General features: G+C 41.7%; 1 protein-coding gene across 2 annotated transcripts in view; it reads left to right on the top strand.

Annotated features, from left to right (window-relative positions):
• Positions 1-19,112, top strand: part of adamts17 (ADAM metallopeptidase with thrombospondin type 1 motif, 17) — a 460,607-nt gene that overhangs the window by 432,160 nt on the left and 9,335 nt on the right. For both annotated transcript variants that reach the window (XM_059952603.1, XM_059952604.1), the window contains exon 22: positions 17,360-17,537. In XM_059952603.1, the coding sequence (XP_059808586.1) occupies positions 17,360-17,537 (178 nt within the window). The remainder of the gene's footprint in view (positions 1-17,359; positions 17,538-19,112) is intronic.

Raw genomic sequence — 19,112 nt, 5'->3', positions numbered from 1 at the left:
ATCAGGAGTTTGAATAAAGGGACCACTTCTTTTTTACATTATATGTCAATAACCTGGATGACAGAATTAATGGTTTTGTTGCAAAGTTTGCAAATGATACAAAGGTAGGTGGAGGGCAGGTAGTTTAGAGGAAGTAGAAAGGCTACAGAGGATTTAAACAGATAAGGAGAATGGGCAAAAAAGTGGCAGATGAAATGCAGTGTCAGAAAGTACACGGTCATGCAGTTTGGTAGAAGAAATAAAAGGGTAGACTATTTTCTAAATTCAAGATTCTGAGGTGCTAAGGGACTTGGGAGTCCTTGTGCAGGATGCCCTAATAATTTGGAGGTTGAATCAGTGGTGAGGAAGGCAAATGCGATGTTGGTGTTTATTTCGAGAGGACTAGAATATAAAAGCAAGGATGTAATGTTGAGACTTTACAAAGCACTGGTGAGGCCTCACTTGGAGTACTGTGAACAGTTTTGGGCCCCTTAGAAAGGATGTGCTGACACTGGAGAGGATTCAAAAGAAGTTCCCAAAAATTATTCCAGGACTGAATAGCTTGTCACATGAAGAGTGTTTGATGGCTCTGGGACTGCATTCACTAGAATTCAGAAGAATGAGGGGTGACCTCACTGAAGCCTATTGAATTTGTGGATGTGCAGAGGATGTTTCTCATGGTGGGAGAGTCTAGGACCAGAGGACACAGCCTCAGCGTATGTCCTTTTAGAACGGAGATGAGGAGGAATTTCTTTAGCTAGAGAGTGGTGAATCTGTAGAGTTCAAGACTAAATCTTTACGTATATTTAAGGCAGAGGTCGATACATTCTTGATTGGTCAGGGCATAAGGGGATATGGGAAGAAGGCAGGAGATTGGGGCTGGGAGGAAAAATTGATCAGCCATGATGAAATGGCACAACAAACTCAATGGGCCAAATGGCCCAATTTTGCTCCTATATTTTATGGTCTTATGGTCAAACTCAACCTGCAAGTTATCCTTTAGGGAATCCTACACAAGAACTCCTAATTCCCTTTGCACCTCAGATTTTGAAATTTTCTCCATAATCGGAAAATAGTTTATTCCTTTAAACCTTTATTCCTCCACTAAAGTGCATAACCATACACTTCCCAATGCTATATTCCATCTGCCACTTCTTTGCCCATTCTTCCACTCTGTTTAAGTTCTTTTACAGATTCCCTGCTTCCTCAAATTACCTACCCCATCACCTATCTCCATATCATCTGCAAAATTGGGCGTAAAGCCATGAATTCCTTCATTCAAGTCATTGACATATACGTGAAGAAAGCAGTCCCAACACCAACCCTTGTGGGGCACCACTAGTCACTGGCAGCCAACCAAAAAAGGCTCCATTTATCCCCACTCTGCCTTCAGCCCCATACCTAAGAAAGGATGTGTTGGCATTGGAGAGCGTCCAGAAGAGGTTTATGAGAATAATCTTCGGAATGAAAGGATTACCATTTGAGGAGCATTTGATGGCTTTGGGGCTGTACTCATTAAAGTTTAGATGGATGAGGGGAGGATGATCTCATTGAAACCTATTCAATAATGAAAGGCCTTGATACAACAAACATGGAGAGAATGTTTACATTAGTGGGGAGTCTGGGACCAAAGGGTAGAGCCTCAGAATAAAAGTATATCCCTCTAATCGAGAAATTAAGAGGAATTTCTTCAGCCAGAGGGTGGTGAATCTGTGGAATTCATTGCTCCAGACAGCTATGAAGGCCAAGTCACTGGGTATATCTAAAGAGAGGATTGTTAGGTTTTTGATTAGTAATGCTATCAAAGGTTACAGGGAGAAGACAACTAAAATGGATTGAGAGGGAAATTAAAATTAGTCATGATTAAGTAGCAGAACAAACTTGATAGGCCAAATCCTTCCCCTATGTCTTACGGTCTTAAACCAATAACTTTGACTAAACAAGCATTGGGCACAGCAGGAACATGGGATGACCATTAGTACTCTTTATAATTAAAATGACATAATTCCTCATAATTGTAATTATGAAATTATGACACATCTGATTTGTATATGCAGATATAATCATGTGCTGAAATAAAGTTGCATAAATGCAATTAATTATTCATTTCTATACATGGCTCTCCTCAGGAGACAGTCAGACCTGATGGACATTAGCACATCAGCCACTGGTAAAACCAAAGAGCATAGTCCCTTTAGTAGTGCAGAGTTAATAAGAACACTTTTAATATTTTTCTCATCTTTTATAGGGATCAAAAGTAATAAAGAAATAATTGACTGCAAGATTCATTAAGTTAAATCCATTTATAAAATATAAATTCCAAGCAGTGGTAAGGGCAGAGGTCCTGCTGAAGGTGCTGCCTTCCTTACACCTGCACTCAGCAATCACCTTGAGACAACATCCTCCAGGGAGAGACGTTATAGCCTTAGAAAATCAAATTCAATCAGAAACAGCGAGGAGAAGAAAAGGACGGAAAATTTTCAGTTTGTGGCGATTTGCTCTCAGTGGAATGAACAGATAAATGAGAGTGTTTGTTTCAGCTGGTTATTCTGAAGTGAGAGTGCTTCCTTCAGAACAACTAGCTGAGATGAACATTCTCACTTTGTCACAAACACCAAGTCCGTAGATGCTGGAAATCCAAAGCAATAGACACAAAATGCTGAAGGAGCTCAGCAGGCCAGGCAGCACTGATGGAAAAGAGTAAACAATCATTGTTTTTGGCCAAAACCCTTCTTCAGGACTGAAAAGGAAGGTGAGAAGTCAGTAAATATTGTTGTGTGCTGTCTGAATGGGGATCAGGGGTTGTTAGATAACACTGATGCAGCTCCTGATGTATTAAGTTGACTGTGTATGTGGTTGTAGTGACAATTAGTACACTCCCAACTGCTGCCCTCTGATGCTCCACTCCCAGATTTACACTCCAATGCTGCTCTGTTAAATCTGTTGTTTTCCCAACAAGACTCTGAGGCAAGCTTCCATTCACACCTTCACAGCATCTGATGAGACAAGATTGGGAAGAGCAGCAAAGTTATCCAAGATGTCCTATTCAGTGTGGCTATAAGCCATATTAAGTCCAGAAGAAGAGTTTCAACCTGAAATATCAACTCTCCACTTCCCTCCCCAGACAATATTTGACATGTTGAGTTCCTCCTGTATTTTTTTTTTGCTCTAGGTTCCAGCATCTGCATCCTCTTGTGGCCTCATGATGATAAACCTACTCACCATCATGTTAAGGACCTTGGTGTCAACAAATTAGCTGCTCTATTTCTGATGTGACAACAGAGATGGGAGGTAAGAGAGACTACAGATGCTGGAATCAGGAGGAAGAACACAGCCGGTTGAACAGCATCTGCTGGAGGAAAGGGATTATCAATGTTTTGGTTCAAAACCCTGCATCAGTACTGCATCTGGATTATACTGAAGTTGTGAAGGCTGCAATAGGAAAGCAAGTCACTTTAGCAACAGGACATCTCTTCCCAGCCTTTACTTTCCAACGGAACGATGAGGTGCCAAATATAATCATTACATTGAAGTGGTCTGTGCAGAGCTTGAAGTTAGAAGTAGTCATAGCCACAGCTACAGATTTTGGTCCTGATTTGGTCTGATGCCGTTGGTCATTCTCAAAGTTTGTCTTGGTATCCATTGGAGGTATCTCACACTGACCTTAAGTCACTTGCTCAGTAGAATAAATTAGTGTATTAGAAATGGATCTCTTTATTATTAGACTAATTTTCTGTGCAGATCTCTTATTCAGCCTGCACTGCCACTGCAAGACACAAAACACTGGAGGAACTTGCAAGTCAGGACACATCGATGGAGAGAAATGGACAGTCAGTGTTTTGGATCAAAACCCTCCATCTGGGCAGAGAGCGAGAGGGGAGATAGCCAGCATAAAGAGGTGGAAGGAAAAAGTGGAGCAAGAGTTTGCAGGTGCATCCAGGTGAGAGGGAGTGGGTTGATAGGCAGGTAGGTGAGGAGGGAGAGAGGGAATAGTTCCTGAACTTGGGAGATGATAGGTGGAAGTGAGGAAGTGCTGAAGATGATGGAATCTGATAGGAGAGGAAGATAGACCACGTGCTGGTGACCAGGAATTTACACCTGGGTAAGAGTCTCTCATATACAGTAGTTGGTGATTTCAACTTCCAAGCCCTTTGTTTGGGACATTAGGAGAAAATTTGCCTGATCAGAAGATTTTGGCATATTTTTATGTCTGAGGAGTGATCCACTAGTAATATTTATCTTGGAGCAGAACAGGATTGATTCTTTTGTTATTGAGCTGGGAGTGTAGAGAATGTTCCTAGCTCAAGGGTGTAAAGCCAGTTTCAAATAGGATAATCGGGTTAAGTTCCTGTGCAGTGAAGGTAACTGTCAACACACCAGTTCAGTACCCAGCATCAGACAAGGACCAGTGAAGGTTGAAGGGTGGTGGACTGAGGAGGAGTGACAAATATGGGGCAGTAGAGCCAGAGATGGGGGGAAGGGAGGGGTGATGTTTGAAGCCAGGGACAAAGGGAAAAAATGAAAAAAAGGGTGAGGTTGGTTGTGGAGGAGGGAGTGATGAAGTATGAAGGTCTAGACAGGGATTGGTGGGTGATACTACAAAGGCTACCAGTGCTGGGCTCTGATAAGTAAAGAAGGTGATGAAGATGATAATGAGAATCATCAGAGGAGAGATGAAGGGAAGATGGAATCAAATGGGGGGGGGAATCTGGTGAGTGAAGTGTGTGGATATTTGGTAGGTGGTATCAGGGGTGAATGGGGACTATTGGGTTGGGGAGATGGGGTAAATAGGTTGGGATGGACAGTATGGAGTGAAAATGGCCATGGATGAATCTGAAGGGGAGAGAGAGAGAGAATTAAGATGGGATAGATAGACAGACAGACAGACAGAAGCAGAGAAGGAAGGGGATGGAACAAGGGGGTGAGGGTTACCTGAAAGTGAAAAATTCAGTGTTCATGTCATTAGGTTACAGACTATCCAGACAAGTCAGCAGGTCAGTCAGCATCTTTGTAGAGAGAAACACAGAAACAAAGCTTCAACTGAATGACCTCTTGTCAGAAGTGGGGAAACAGAAATTAAGCTTTTTTAGAGTGGAGGGTGTGGGGAGGTTGTAGTGCTGGGGAGACAAAGAAATATGGTGGAGAGCAAGAGTGGTTGAACTAACAAATGGTGGTATCAGCTGAGGGAGGAGTCTGAAAGCTTGTGAATCACAGTTGTCTGGAGGAGCTGTTAACAGAACAAGGTGAACAAGTACAAAAGAGGGAGTGAAAAAGATGACAAAACAGGAAATATCATGACAAAAATATGAAATATGACAAAACATCATCTGCATTCCTTTATTATTTTACTCACAAAATGTGTATCTATTGTTATTCCCATTTTTAAGGAGTGCTGTCTCCCTCTCTAGTGTGATGTACCATTAATGGTCACAGGCAACACGAGTGAACCTGCGATGCTGGAAATAAATAAAAACACAAAATGCTGGCAGAACTCAGCATCTATGGGAGGAGGTAATAACAACATTTTGGACTGAAACCCTTCATCAGGCGTCGTCACTTCCTCCTCCCATAGATGCTGTCTGCCAGCATTTTGTGTTTTCATTAATGGTCACAGCTTGCTTCAGGAAGCCTTGCCTAGCATACACTGTCCTTGCATCTTTAAAGCACTTTGCTGAAATATCTAGACCCAGAGGTCTTACAGAATAGGGATAGGGTCCATTCGGAATAGAAATAAAAAACTAAAAAATGCCTGGGAAAACTGTACACTTTGAAATGCAGTTGAAAAATGAACAATATCTTTGTGGGACATGGTCAGAACTCTTCAGGGGGTGAAGCAGTGCAAGGACACAGCCAGGCAACAATCTTCAGCAATGTGTTGACTTCTGGGTCAGACATTAACTCAAGGCTCCATCTCTCACATCAGGTGTACATAAGGGATTATTAAAGAACAGCAGAGTCCACCCCAGGGTTTGCTTCCCATGCATTTCACAGGCAACAAGTAAAGCAGAATGGGCACACGCCTCATAGCTGTTTGAGAGTTTTAATGTGCATATTGTATTTCTTGTACTTCAAAACCAATACCGTTTTAAAAGGACTTGTAACACAGATCAAAGAACAGTACAGCATACAGTATGGGCCTTCAGCCCATGATGTTGCACCAACTTTTTAACCTACTCCACAATCAACATAACTTTTCCCTCCTACATAGTCTATGAGTGGTGATTGATAAGTTTGTGGCTTAAGGTAGAAGGAGTAATTTCAGAAAACCTAACTCATTCATTTTTCAACATAATCCTCTCCTAAATTTACACATTTAGCCCAGTGGTCGTGGAGCACCCTCCTTTGTAGAAGTCGGCGTCTTGGGCCTCCAGAAGTGGTCCACAGCAGGGGTGGTTGATAAGTTCATGGCCTAAGGTAGAAGGAGATGAGTTATGCAGCTCTCGTTACATGCACATGCAGTTCAACTCTGAGTGATTATACAGAAAGTTTCAAGTTAATAACTCATCTCCTTCTACCTTAGGCCACAAACATCAATCACCCCCCTGTTGTGGACCACCTCTACAAAGAAGGGATCCATATGCTCCATGACCGTTGGACCCTAAATGGTGTCAAGTTAGGAAAAGGGGAAGTAGAATGAGACCTAGGTGTTCTTGCATATCAGTCAATGAAAGCAAGCATGCAGGTACAGCAGGCAGTGAAGAAAGCTAATGGCATGCTGGCTTTTATAACAAGAGGAATTGAGTATAGGAGGAAAGAGGTCCTTCTGCAACTGTACAGGGCCCTGGTGAGACCCCACCTGGAGTATTGTGTGTAGTTTTGGTCTCCAAATTTGAGGAAGGATATTCTTGCTATTGAGGGAGTGCAGTGTAGGTTCACAAGGTTAATTCCCAGAATGGCAGGACTGTCATATGTTGATAGATTGGAGCGACTGGGCTTGTATACACTGGAATTTAGAAGGATGAGAGGGGATCTGATTAAAACATATAAGATTATTAAGGGATTGGACACACTGGAGGCAGGAAGCATGTTCCCGCTGATGGGTGAGTCCAGAACTACAGGCCACAGTTTAAAAATAAGGGGTAGGCCATTTAGAACAGAGATGCGGAAAAACTTTTTCACCCAGAGAGTGGTGGATATGTGGAATGCTCTGCCCCAGAAGGCAGTGGAGGCCAAGTCTCTGGATGCATTCAAGAGAGAGTTAGATAGAGCTCTTATAGATAGCGGGGTCAAGGGATATGGGGAGAGGGCAGGAACGGGGTACTGATTGTGTATGATCTGCCATGATCACAGTGAATATGGCCGTGCACCTACTGTCTATTGACTAAGTGTGTAAATGTAGGAGGGGACTGTGTTGAAAAAATAAATGTGCTAAGTTTTCTAAAATTGACTCCTTCTACCTTAGGCCACAAACTTATCAATGACCCTTCATATAACCCTCCAGTTTTCTTCCATCCATGTTCCTGTCTAAGAGGCTCTTAATGTATCAGCCTCCCCACCTTTATCATTTGTATTTCATTAGCTATGAAGTGCATTGAGCCTTTTGAGATTAGGAACCATGGAAAAGATATGCAAAGAGACAAGGTGGGGCAAGCACTGATTAAGGGACAGGGGATCACTGGGGACTGAAGGTGCTAAAGGTACAGATCACTGGGCAATGATCCAGGTTAACTGAGAAGGCTGGATGGGAGTGGATGTTGTGACAGGGAGCGCCTGTTTGGAAAGTGGAAAGCTGTGTTCTTTATACCTTTGGATTGAGGAATCACTTACCTGGAATGAGTGAGATTTCAAGGAGAGTGGAAGACGTGGATGGAGATCAATCTGTGACTGAATTTCAGAAGCAGAGTCAGTGTAATTGGGCTTAATCACAAAAGGGAAACAAAATAATGACATATCTAGTGCTTACAAAGGAGGAAATTTCTAATCACCAAGTAACTGGCAAACTGGTGTGATTAAACTAATGATGTTATTGCTGAATGTCATGGGGAGCACTTTCAGCACAAATTTTGACACATTCAGGACTGATGCCCAACAGCTTATAAAAAAAGCAAGTGCTTGTGAATTCTCAGAAGCACCCACTGGATTTATTTAGGAAATGAGAGGAGGGCAGGGAGTATATTTTATCACAGACCGGGCAGGTGGGAAAAGCAAAATTATCAAGTGGAGGCGGGCAATGCACACACTGAAAGAGACATACAAAGAGGGAAGACAAGGAAAAATTGGATAGGATTTATGTTGTAAAAGCTTTAGAAATTGCAGTTCATCAAATGATTGAAATAAATTTTAAGCAGAATTTTTTTGAAAAGGAGGAAAAGGGTCGTAAGTAGGAATTAGTAGAGGAATTCCAGAATCTGTGGGTGTGATGACTGCCTGTGTGGTTGTTGTAGGGAAGGCCATACTTGGAGGAAAGGAGATTTGAGAGGTGGAGGGTGAAAGTTGTAAGGAGGTTCCATAGGTGGAAAGAGGCAAGACCACAAAAGGTTTTCTGCATGGGGAAAAGAATGTTAAATTAGGGGTGTGTAGAAAGTGGGAAATAATGTAGGTTAGGAGGGGCAAGGGTGAGAGATGGGTGAACATTGGGCTGTTATACTTGGGCAGGAGAGTAATTCATTAGCTGAAGCCTATGGAGAGCAGCAAGAAGAGCTGAAATAGAAAATCAACATATTGAACAGGATTTTTCATGAAGTTTAAAGTATTTAGCTTCCAGAACTTAGGGATATTCGGGTTCAAAGGGTGCTAATGCATCATAACAGTATTTGTATCAGACGTAATCACCACTGAAGCATTTGGAACAGCAGTGAAGCTGTTACATTTTATAAGGAGCTTATACATCAGCCTTTACAGTCTACAGATAATGAACTGTCTGATTTAATTTAATTAGCATTCTGCTTTATCACACAGGATACAACAGCAATTTATTTTATTTATATTTTCACATTTACATTGGCAAACCCTGCACAGACTAGAAAGTAGTAACAGACTTATTTCAAATGGAAAATCTAAGTAGACAATGCTTTTGGAATTTATTAGGTGAAGGTAAACATTGCAGCCTGATTTTACCGAATAACACATACAAGACACTGGAGGAACTCAGCAGGTCAGGCAGCATCTATGGAAAGAGTAAACAGTCAATGTTTTGAGCCAAGACCCTTCTTCAGTACTGAGGAGGAAGGGGGAAGATGCCAGAATAAAGAGGTGGGGTGAAGGAAAAGAGGCTCACTAGAAGGTGATCGATGAAGCCAGGTGGGTGGGAAAGGTCAAGGGCTGGAGAAGGAAAGTGGACCATAGGAGAAAAGGAGGGAGGAGGGGACCCAGGGAAATGTAATAGGCAAGTGAGAAGAAGTGAAAAGTCAGAGTGGGGAATAGAGGAAGGTGGGAAGGGGAAATTTGCGGACCAGAAGGAAAAATCGATATTCATGCCATCATGTTGGAGGGTACCCAGATGAAAGGCGTGGCCACCCCTGAGTGTGGCTTCTTCTTGGCACAAGAGGAGGCCATGGATCGACACGTCAGAACGGGAATCAGAATTAAAATGTTTGACCATTGGGAAGTCCCGCTTGTGGCAGATAGAGCAGAGGAGCTTGATGAAGCAGTCCCCCAATACATGATGGTCTCACCAATGTAGAAGAGGCCCCATCAGGGGCACCGGACACAATAGATGACACCAGCAGGTTCACAGGTGAAGTGTTAACTCAGCTGGAAGGACTGTTTGGGGCCCTGAATGGAGGAGAGGGTGGAGGTGTAGGGGCAGTTGTAGCACTTAGGCTTGCAGGGATAAGTGCCTGGAGGGAGATTAGTGGGGAGAGAATGAATGGACAAGGGAATTGTGGAGCAAACAATCCCTGTGGCGGTTGGAGGAGGTAAGGGTATGTTTAGTGGTAGGATTGCTCTGGAGATAGCAGAAGTTGTGGAAGAAAATCTTTTGGAATCCCAGGCTGATGGGGTGGTAGGTAAAGACGAGGGACTTTATCACTTGAAGATCAGGTGAGCGCAGCTGTATTGGAAATGGGTGAGGGCAGCATCAATAGCAGTGGGAAGGAAAGCCCAAGTAATCTACTTCTGTACTCTCAGTCTTCTTGCAAGGCCCTCATCAACAATCTTATAGTCTTTTAACCTGAATGAACATTTCAGCTCTTGTTAGCTTGTGTCTCTCAAGGAAGACCATTTTTTTAATAGGTAACTCACTTGGCACTTAGGATGTGTTCCCAAGGACAACAGTACCAATGAAATCAGTATAAATTGACGGTAATTGATATTCCTGACTCCTGTGATAGGTTGGATAGAAAGTTTATAAACTATGTACACATAAAAAGCTTGTGAAATAACATGTTTGTTTAAAGTGACATTAAGCAATGTTTGATTGACGTATGCTACTAAGAAACACTGGATGTAACTTCTGGTTAGATGTCTAGCTGGCAGGCAGCTAGCTACAGGATGACTTATGGACTTAATGCTAAAACAGCTGAACTGGTAGTCAGCTGCCAAATTTAAAGAGGTAGCCAGCTACCACAGCTGACATGTTTAAAGGGCTATATTAACTGTGAGCTTCTGAAGCCAGAGAGAGCAACCAGGAGAGCCATCCTGAACAGTCACTTCTGAAGGCTACTCAAGAGAATCTTCAGCTTCTTGCTTCTCTTGGCCTTGACTACTAGTTGTCGTCTGAACGCCTCACCTTTGGTGAAGACCGCTCTCGCCTCTCTCACTTCAGGAGACGGTTTTCATAACTATAATTAAGTATATCTGCTAAGTACGACTAGAGCTGTATTAAGACAAACCTTGTACAACAAAAACCCTTCTACAAAAAGTATGCATATAACTGTGGATCAAAGTTAATAAACACCGGCTATACGCCGGACCTGATTTACTAGAGGTTTTGTCCAAGTATTAATTGTGTGCGGCTACTGACAAATTTTGACTCTCGGCTGTCGAGGTTCTTAGGCAGTAACAGAACTCACTCCTTGAAGATTACTTAGACTGTGATTATAGTTGAATAGGAACCACTACATAGCACCCTCGTACCTGCTGATCCCTATCCCCCTTTTCGGGAGACGAAGGCAGCCTGGTCCGTCCAGGTAGTAACAGGCTGGATCCTAAGATAAGTGATAGCTAGGGCTAAATCGAGCACTCTTTGTAGGGAAAAGACTATACCGTCGCAGTCTCTATAGCATTATTGTATAGAACGTTGGTGAGACTGCACATGGAGTAAATTGTACAATGGATGTATATCAGGATAGCAAAGCTTTAGAAGGAGATGAACCAAACTTGGGCAAATGGGATTAGTTTAGGTGGGCACCTTGGTTAGCATGGATGGGTTGGGCCAAAGGGCCTGTTCCCCGATTCGATTACTTTATGTTCTGAGGATGCATGACAGCCAGCAGTGCAGAGAGCTTCTTTGAACCTCCATCCATCATACTAATGAATAACCTATGGCTCCGAGGGCAGAGGCTGTCTGTGATGGTTGGTGGATGATTGATTGGGCCATGTGAAGCAGCCACTTAACACTGAGTTGGCTTGGCTCATTGAATGCAAAACTAAAGCAGCTATTCTATGAGTTGACAGACCACCCGGATCCTGCAGAAATATTTGAGTAATATTGTAAATCTATTATTTGAGTAATTATAGTTATTTAATCTATTAGGAGTTATATATAAAAATAAGTGAATTGCATATTTCATGATGCTACCACATGACACACGCACACCTTGTGAAAGTAAGGATCAAACTAAGACCCAAAGACCCATTCTCCTATTCTCCTGTCTTTTCCTTTATGCTTTAGAGTTACATAACACTGGTGAAGAGGCATTTTTAAAACAAACCCAAGACAGCTTCCTATCCTGTTGAAGTGGCGGGAGACATTTGAGATTTGGAAAAAGCACAGCAAGAAATAGTGAAGTTTAAAAAAAATGCAGCACATGATTTTTCTTTGGAACAGCATGATTTCTTTGCAAAAAGAAAGATAACTGAGTTTAAAAAAAAGACAGAAAACAAAATGTTATAAGACACTAATCAGGCTGCACTTAGAGTATTGTCAGCAGTTCTGGGCCCCATATCTCAAAAAGAATGTGTTGTCGTTGAAGAGAGTCCTGAGGAGGTTCACAAGGATGATTCTGGGAATTAAAGTGTTAACATGTGAGGAGCATTTTGAACTTTGGGTCTGTACTCATTGGAATTTAGAAGAATGCGGGAGGATCTCATCGAAACCTACCAAATGTTGAAAGGACTAGATAAGGTGGATGTGGAGAGGATGCTCCCTGTGGTCGGGGTATCCAGAACTAGAGGGCACAGCCTCAAAATTGAGGCCGTCCCTTTAAAAGAGAAGTAAAGAGGAATTTTCTGAGCCCGAGAGTAGCGAATCTGTGGAATGCTCTGTCACATACTGCAGTGGAGGCCAAGTCTGTGGGTTTATTTAAGACTGAAGTTGATTGTTTCCTGATTGGTCAGGGCATCAAAGGATATGGCGAAAAGTCATGTATGAAGTTGAGTGGGATCCGGGATCAGCCATGATGGAATGGCATAGCAGACTGAATGGGCTGAATGGCCTAATTCTGCTCCTGTCTTACAGTCTAAAAGAATTCAAGGGTTCATAAAAAATGAGTACTCAGTGATAATAATCATAAAAAGAAGAGCAGAAATGACTGGCTACATCAGAAAGTTTGATGCATTTGATTACACAACATAACTGAATATTGTATATAGAACAGATTGAACTGTGTTTTAAAGCAAATGGACTATTTAGTAAGGAACAAGTACCAATATTGCTGAGTGCATTGGATTTAAAGGCATATAATTTGCTTCAAAGTGTGATTGCTCCAACCAAACCAACCAAAGTGAGATTTGTGAATATCGCAGGAATATTTAGAAGTGAAAACATTGTTGATTGCCAAAAGCTTTGAGTTTCATCAGTAGGATCAAAAAGAAAGGGAGTTAATTTCAGCATACGTGGCTGAATTGAAGAGATTGAGCATCATCAGTTCAGTGATGGGCTTAATGTGGCATTGAGAGAGCATTTAGTTTGTGAAAACTTACAAGAAGGCATTTAAGAATGGCTCCCAACCGAAGCACAACTTACATTTAAAAGCGCTGTTGTAATTGTTGTGTCAATGGAAACAGTAGACAAATATGCAATTGAGTTGCAGTCAGGAATGAAAGTGAGCATGAACAGAATCGCAATGACAAAACAGAAGTCAGCCTGGCTGAACAAATAGTGTTACTGTTGTGGCCAGGGCTGACATTCACCAAAGCTTGCAGAAAATTCAACAAAGTAGGACACATGCAAAGAGCAGGGTGGGCAGCAAAAGTAATTGGATTGCACAGGGAAGAGAAAAAGATAAAAGGTAAGTAGCAGTTTCAAAAAGAGCGCTAATCTGCATGAAAAATCTGGTAATGATGAGACTGACACAGGACTGAGTATCCTGAAGATTTACACTTTAGAAACTAACAATAGACAAGCTTACACCAGAAGTGAACAGTAAATTAATTAAAATGGAATTGGACCCTGACTCGATTGTTCCAGTCATTCCACAAAAATGAGTTTCAGTAGCATTTAAAAGGTACTGAACTAAAATCTGCGAATATGCAACAAAGAACTTATTCTGGGAGTAGATAACTTCTGTGGGAATGACATTTGTAGCAGCGAAATACAACAACCAACAAGCCACACTGGCCTTGTATGTGGTAAAAATAGGAGGACCAGCATTGGCCAGCATAATTTGATTAGAGATCTTGCCACCATTTGGATGCCAGATCCCCTTTAATAGAGTCAAGTGAAAGTGAGTTAAGAAAGGTAGTGAATGATGCCATATCTGTTTCCATGCTGTACTCCATGAACCATTACCTAACAGAGGGCAAACAAGTGTTGATGCCAACCACTGTGCCTCTGGTTAGAAAGCCTATTGGACCAAGGCAGGACCATGCTGCTCAGAGGAATCATGAAAGTGATGAATGGAGAGGTCTGACTACAACAGTTTTTGAAGGCAACAGATTGGGGAAGGCTTCTGATATGTTACTCAGACAGTTGTTTGAAAAATGTGGCTTGCATTTAAGCTGGAAGAGAGTTTAAGGAGCTTCAGGAAAGTGCAAGCATTTAGCTTTTGTAAGTACAAAGAACCAAAATCTAATCTGCATATATTAAGGTTCTTGCATGAACTTCAAAAAGAAGACAAAAAGCTGCTTGTGAAAGTAGATCCAAAGACCAAAGCCTAGCTGGATGAATGGAAGGTCAAAAAGGAAAGGAGTCAATGGAAATATGGAAACAGAGGATTCATCGGATGATGTTGTGGGTCAGGAAAACATGAGGAGAGATCAGACCATAAACAGGGCAACAGAAGGATTAGTAAGAGAATACTGCAGTGAACTAAATGCACCTTCCCAAGATCAAGATGCACACCTTGGAAAGAAGAAAGAGGAGGCTGACATACAATAAGTACTATGGAAATACAAGAGGATACATGAGACCCAATTTCATGAAAAATTAGCAAATTCAGTGATACAAGAAACTAGAAGAAGAGAACGGAAGGTGAGGAAAAGAAAGACAAAAAGTTGAAAAGAAGAGAATAGATGAAGAGAGATAGAGAAACCAGGACTGGGAGAGAAGCTAAGGGTTGAAGTAGATCAAGAGAGAAAAGCTAAGGAAAGGAGATGAAAGGAGTCTGGAGCTGTCAGAACCACTTCCTACTGTCCCAGAGTCCTACAACCACGACGGAGGAAGCCCCAGAACCTGAGATTGTTTCACAAGTACAATTCTCTCTTGCCAAGCAGAGTGACCTCCCTTGTTACGAAAGACATTATCCCACAAGAGTAAGAAAGCCTCCACATTGACTAAACGTTTAGGCCTGAATGGGACAATTTAAAATTTACTGTGCTGTAGATGACTATTATAGTAGTTGTATTATATAAAATACTCTGTATATAGTTGATGCATTCTCTATTGGGATGGAGTTTATAGCTAAGCAGGGAAGAGTGTTGTATATCTTATACTTCAGAAGTAGATAAGTAATATTTTAAATATATTTAAGCTTTCTTTATTTGTTTAAATAATTCATTACAGGTATAGGTAAAAATACATGAATTGTACATGTCATGATGCATCCTTCTAAAGTAAAGAACAGGCCAGGACCCATTCTATTGAGCTTCTGTCTTTTCCTTTCTGTTAGCTAGCTGTAAGTTTTAGAGTTACAAAGCATAACATGCGTCTTTTCTCATCCCCTCCTATCAGACGAGATTGACTCCCCCTCTTCTTGTTGGCATGGTGTGACACCAACTGATCAGGGAGAGGGAGAAGCAGCAGCAGGGGGATGGCAGTGGTACACATCAGGTTCCAACATAGCACCGTGTAGCCCAAGTAGATGTCCTATTTAATGTACATCTAAATGCGCTAGTGGCATTTAAAGGATTGTTAAATAGACACATGAAGGTACAGGAATGGAGGGATATAGATCATGTGCGAGTAGAAACGATTTAGTTTAATTTGGCATCATTTTTAGCACAGACACTGTGGGCCAGAGGGCCTGTTCCTGTGCTGTACTACTTTAAATTCTGACTTTTATGTGAGTACTCGCATTGGGCGATTAAAGGCACAATAATGAATCAGCCTTCTCCAGGGTGCATCCCTAGAAAGCATCCTATCTGGATGCATAATGACTTGGTATGTCAACTGCTCTGCATGCGACCGATAAAACACTGCAGAGAGTTGTGAACACAGTTCAGCACATCACAGAAACCAGCCTCCTCTCAATGGGCTTTGTCTATACCCCCTGCTAATTAGTAAAACACCAGCATAATCATAGACCCCATCAACTCCAGATATTCTTGTTATGTTCTGTAACTCCAAAACATTGAAACTAATTAAAAGAAAGAAAAACACTGAACTGGGATAACTCATATATGTTAGTTTCATATTTTACTTTATATGACATGGTGACGTGATGATGTATGCAATTTGCATACTTTTATACATAATCCATAATGAATTATTTAAACAAACAAAAATGCTTAATCAAACAATATATTTACAGCATTACTCAAGTATTACTGAAATATTAAATGCACAAAAACTCTCTCTTCTCCACTCTCCCATTGGGCAGAAGACACAAGAGCCTGACAGCACATACCACCAGACTCAAAGACAGCTTCAACCCCACTGTTATAAGTCTATTAGATGGAGTCTTGCCCTCACAATCTATCTTGCATTTTACTGCTTACCTGCACTGCACTCTCTGTGTGGATGTTGCACTTTATTCCGCATTACTTGTTTTACCGGTAATGATATGAACAGAGTGCATGATATGTTTTTCACTCTACCTCAATACATGTGACAATAATAAAACAAAACCAAGGTCAGCCCAAATTATGTTACCTCGGGATTGGGATTTAACATTTTGCTCATACCAGTTTTTTGGAAGAGAGGTGCGTGTCACAATGAGGAGTGTAAATTTTAGACTCGAATTTTAAATCTGTCCAGTTTGCCATCACAGATCATTGCACATCACAGTCAGATAGAAACCATGAGGATAAACTGACGGTGTTTGACGGAAGCATTTAAAGATCTGTTCACTTTGTGTCTGTGTCAAATAAAAAGTTTATTTGCTTCTGAAAAGCTTCTTGGTCCAATGCCCAGATACCCTCCTGTGCATGTTATTTTATTTACAGCTGCTGTTGGAAGTGTGTGTGTATACACTGGCTTTACTTAGGAGCCCTCCAGATTCACATGCCTTCTTCAATGCCATGGAGTTTTCCATAATCAGTTCCAGTAGATGCTGATGTTTAGAAGCTAGATCAGTCCCATGCACACTGCAGGGAGGCGGTGGCAGCAGAGGGGCAGGTGGAGGGCTGAGGTTGGACTGCTGTGGTCCCTCCTCAGACTTGCACTCCCCTCCACAGGGAAGGTGCTGAATTTAACACAAAGAGTTAAGAATATCCTTTAGTCTTTCTGTTTTATTGATTAAATCATGAATGTTCATACCAACATCTCAACGACACTGACTATGAAACTGAAATTAATTCAAAACAAAACAATTACAGAGCCAACCAGGTTACTGATGACTGATGTTAACTCACCTCTCTACCATTCTCAGACTCATTAAAAAGATTCCAAAATTTCACCACCTAGGCCAATAGTTACAGCTCCGATCAGCTCTCCTGCAAGACTCAGGAGCAGGCACAGGGATTTGGTAAATCCTCAACTAAACTCAGCAAATTGGCTCTTTAAGTTAAACTGTCATGCTTTAAGTCACTTAAAAGTTGCCCTTTGTTATAAGAAATTTTCCTTTTGGGGCAATTGCAAATGAACCATAATGTAGTTTGGGTTTTTTCTGGTTTCCCCATCTGTGAGCAATGAAGGAATGAGTGTACTGTACGTGATTAACAGTGTCAGTCTTTGTTCCAGTGTTCCTCCACATGCGGGAGAGGCCTGCAGTCACGAGTGGTTCAATGTATGCACAGAATCACCGGTCGCCATGGCAATGAATGCCCTTCTTTAACCAAACCACCAGCTTACAAGCAATGCCACCAGAAACCTTGCGATGGAAGTGTCGTCGTCAACAGAGTCACACCGTCCAGGCTTGGTGAGCATGTACATCCGTTCGTTTCCTCCACCAACAGCGAACCATAGGTAGTTGTGTTCAGCTGAGACCAGTAAACCTGATAAATCATTAGAAAGGAGGAAGTACTAGTCTGATTCAGAGCAAACAGCGGCAGGTCTTTAGCTTAGAAGGGAATACAGTTGCTGATTGACTCTACCGGGATTCATAAAAGATTTAGCATACCCCACCCAGATTTATCCTTTGCTTTTCATCCTCCTGATTTATCCCAAATCAATTTATTTCACCTTTTGATTCAAAGCATAATGGTTCCCCTCATGATTTACCCTACCTCATTTAACAGCCCCATCCTGTTTACCCTCCCAAGCACCTCTGTTAACATCTTTCCACCATTATCTCTTGCCAACTTTACATTTCCCATTCACTCTTGCCCCAGCCAGGTTACACCCCACCAAAATACACTCGTGCCAATCTACACTTCACCTGGCTTAACCCTGCCTCATTCACAATTCACTGTATTCTACCCCGTGCATCAGTATCAGCGTGCTTTCTGGGTTTGATTTACGTGAATTACAGCAGTTAAACCAATGCAAGATTAGGGCTTTATCGAGGCATCACACTCACATGTAGCATTTGACAGTGACAATACAGAATTTTATGTAAACTTATATGCCATGTTTCCTTTGACCGTTACACTTCATAAGACCTAGGAGTAGAATTATGCTAGTCGGCCCATCAAGTCTTCTCCGTCATTCCACCATGGCTGATTTATTACCCCTCTCAACCCCACTCTCTTACCTTCTCCCTATAACCTTTGACACTCTGATTAATGAAGAGGCTATCAATCTCCACCTTAAATATGTATACCCAATGACTTGGCCTTCCACCAATAAACTGTCAAGTAATGATATATGAAATGATAATAGGATAACATAAAGTGCAGCAAAATCGCTTTTATCATCATTTTATTGCTGAAATTACACATCTCCCTTGACATCCTATTACTTTCTTCACCTCTTCTGATTGTTGTTTTGCTGGTTATTTTTCACCATTAAATTCTCCAGTTGTTTCACTGCTGAATAGATGCATTTAACTTAACCCACTAAACACATTCATATGCTGTTGAATGTTATGGTCTGCATTGTAGACTACTAGGACATGTAGAGCTATGATATAGCCTCCTTCTGCCTCATGGGGAGGTGATGTTCCTTTGTTTTCCTGTGGAGGGGGTCTAAGCTAAGGAGGAAGGAAATAAAAGACTTGTGTTCCCATGTTCCTAAAGCAGGGTTCTCTTTCTCAGACTTTAAAATCTGGTTGTAGAACTTTATCCATATCGTTGCTACCTATTTACACAATGACACCAAATGGTCACTGTCCTCACACCCAGCGATGTTCTGTTGCTGCTGAGACACCAATCGTACCCACAGTCCCACACGTGGTTGTCTGCCCTCCTAATTAATGAATAACCTTTAACATCAGCTTTCCTAGCCCTGCTCCTCCACATCACCAGATTCCATGGATTTAGATACAGTTGTATCCCAAAAAGAACCAGTTTAATCAATATAAAGGAGAAAAGAGTTTGAGAAAAAGAAGCAGAAG

The sequence above is a fragment of the Hypanus sabinus genome, chromosome 28, assembly GCF_030144855.1.
Source record: "Hypanus sabinus isolate sHypSab1 chromosome 28, sHypSab1.hap1, whole genome shotgun sequence".
Taxonomy (NCBI): Eukaryota; Metazoa; Chordata; class Chondrichthyes; order Myliobatiformes; family Dasyatidae; genus Hypanus; species Hypanus sabinus.
This window is presented reverse-complemented; position numbering and strand designations above follow the sequence as displayed.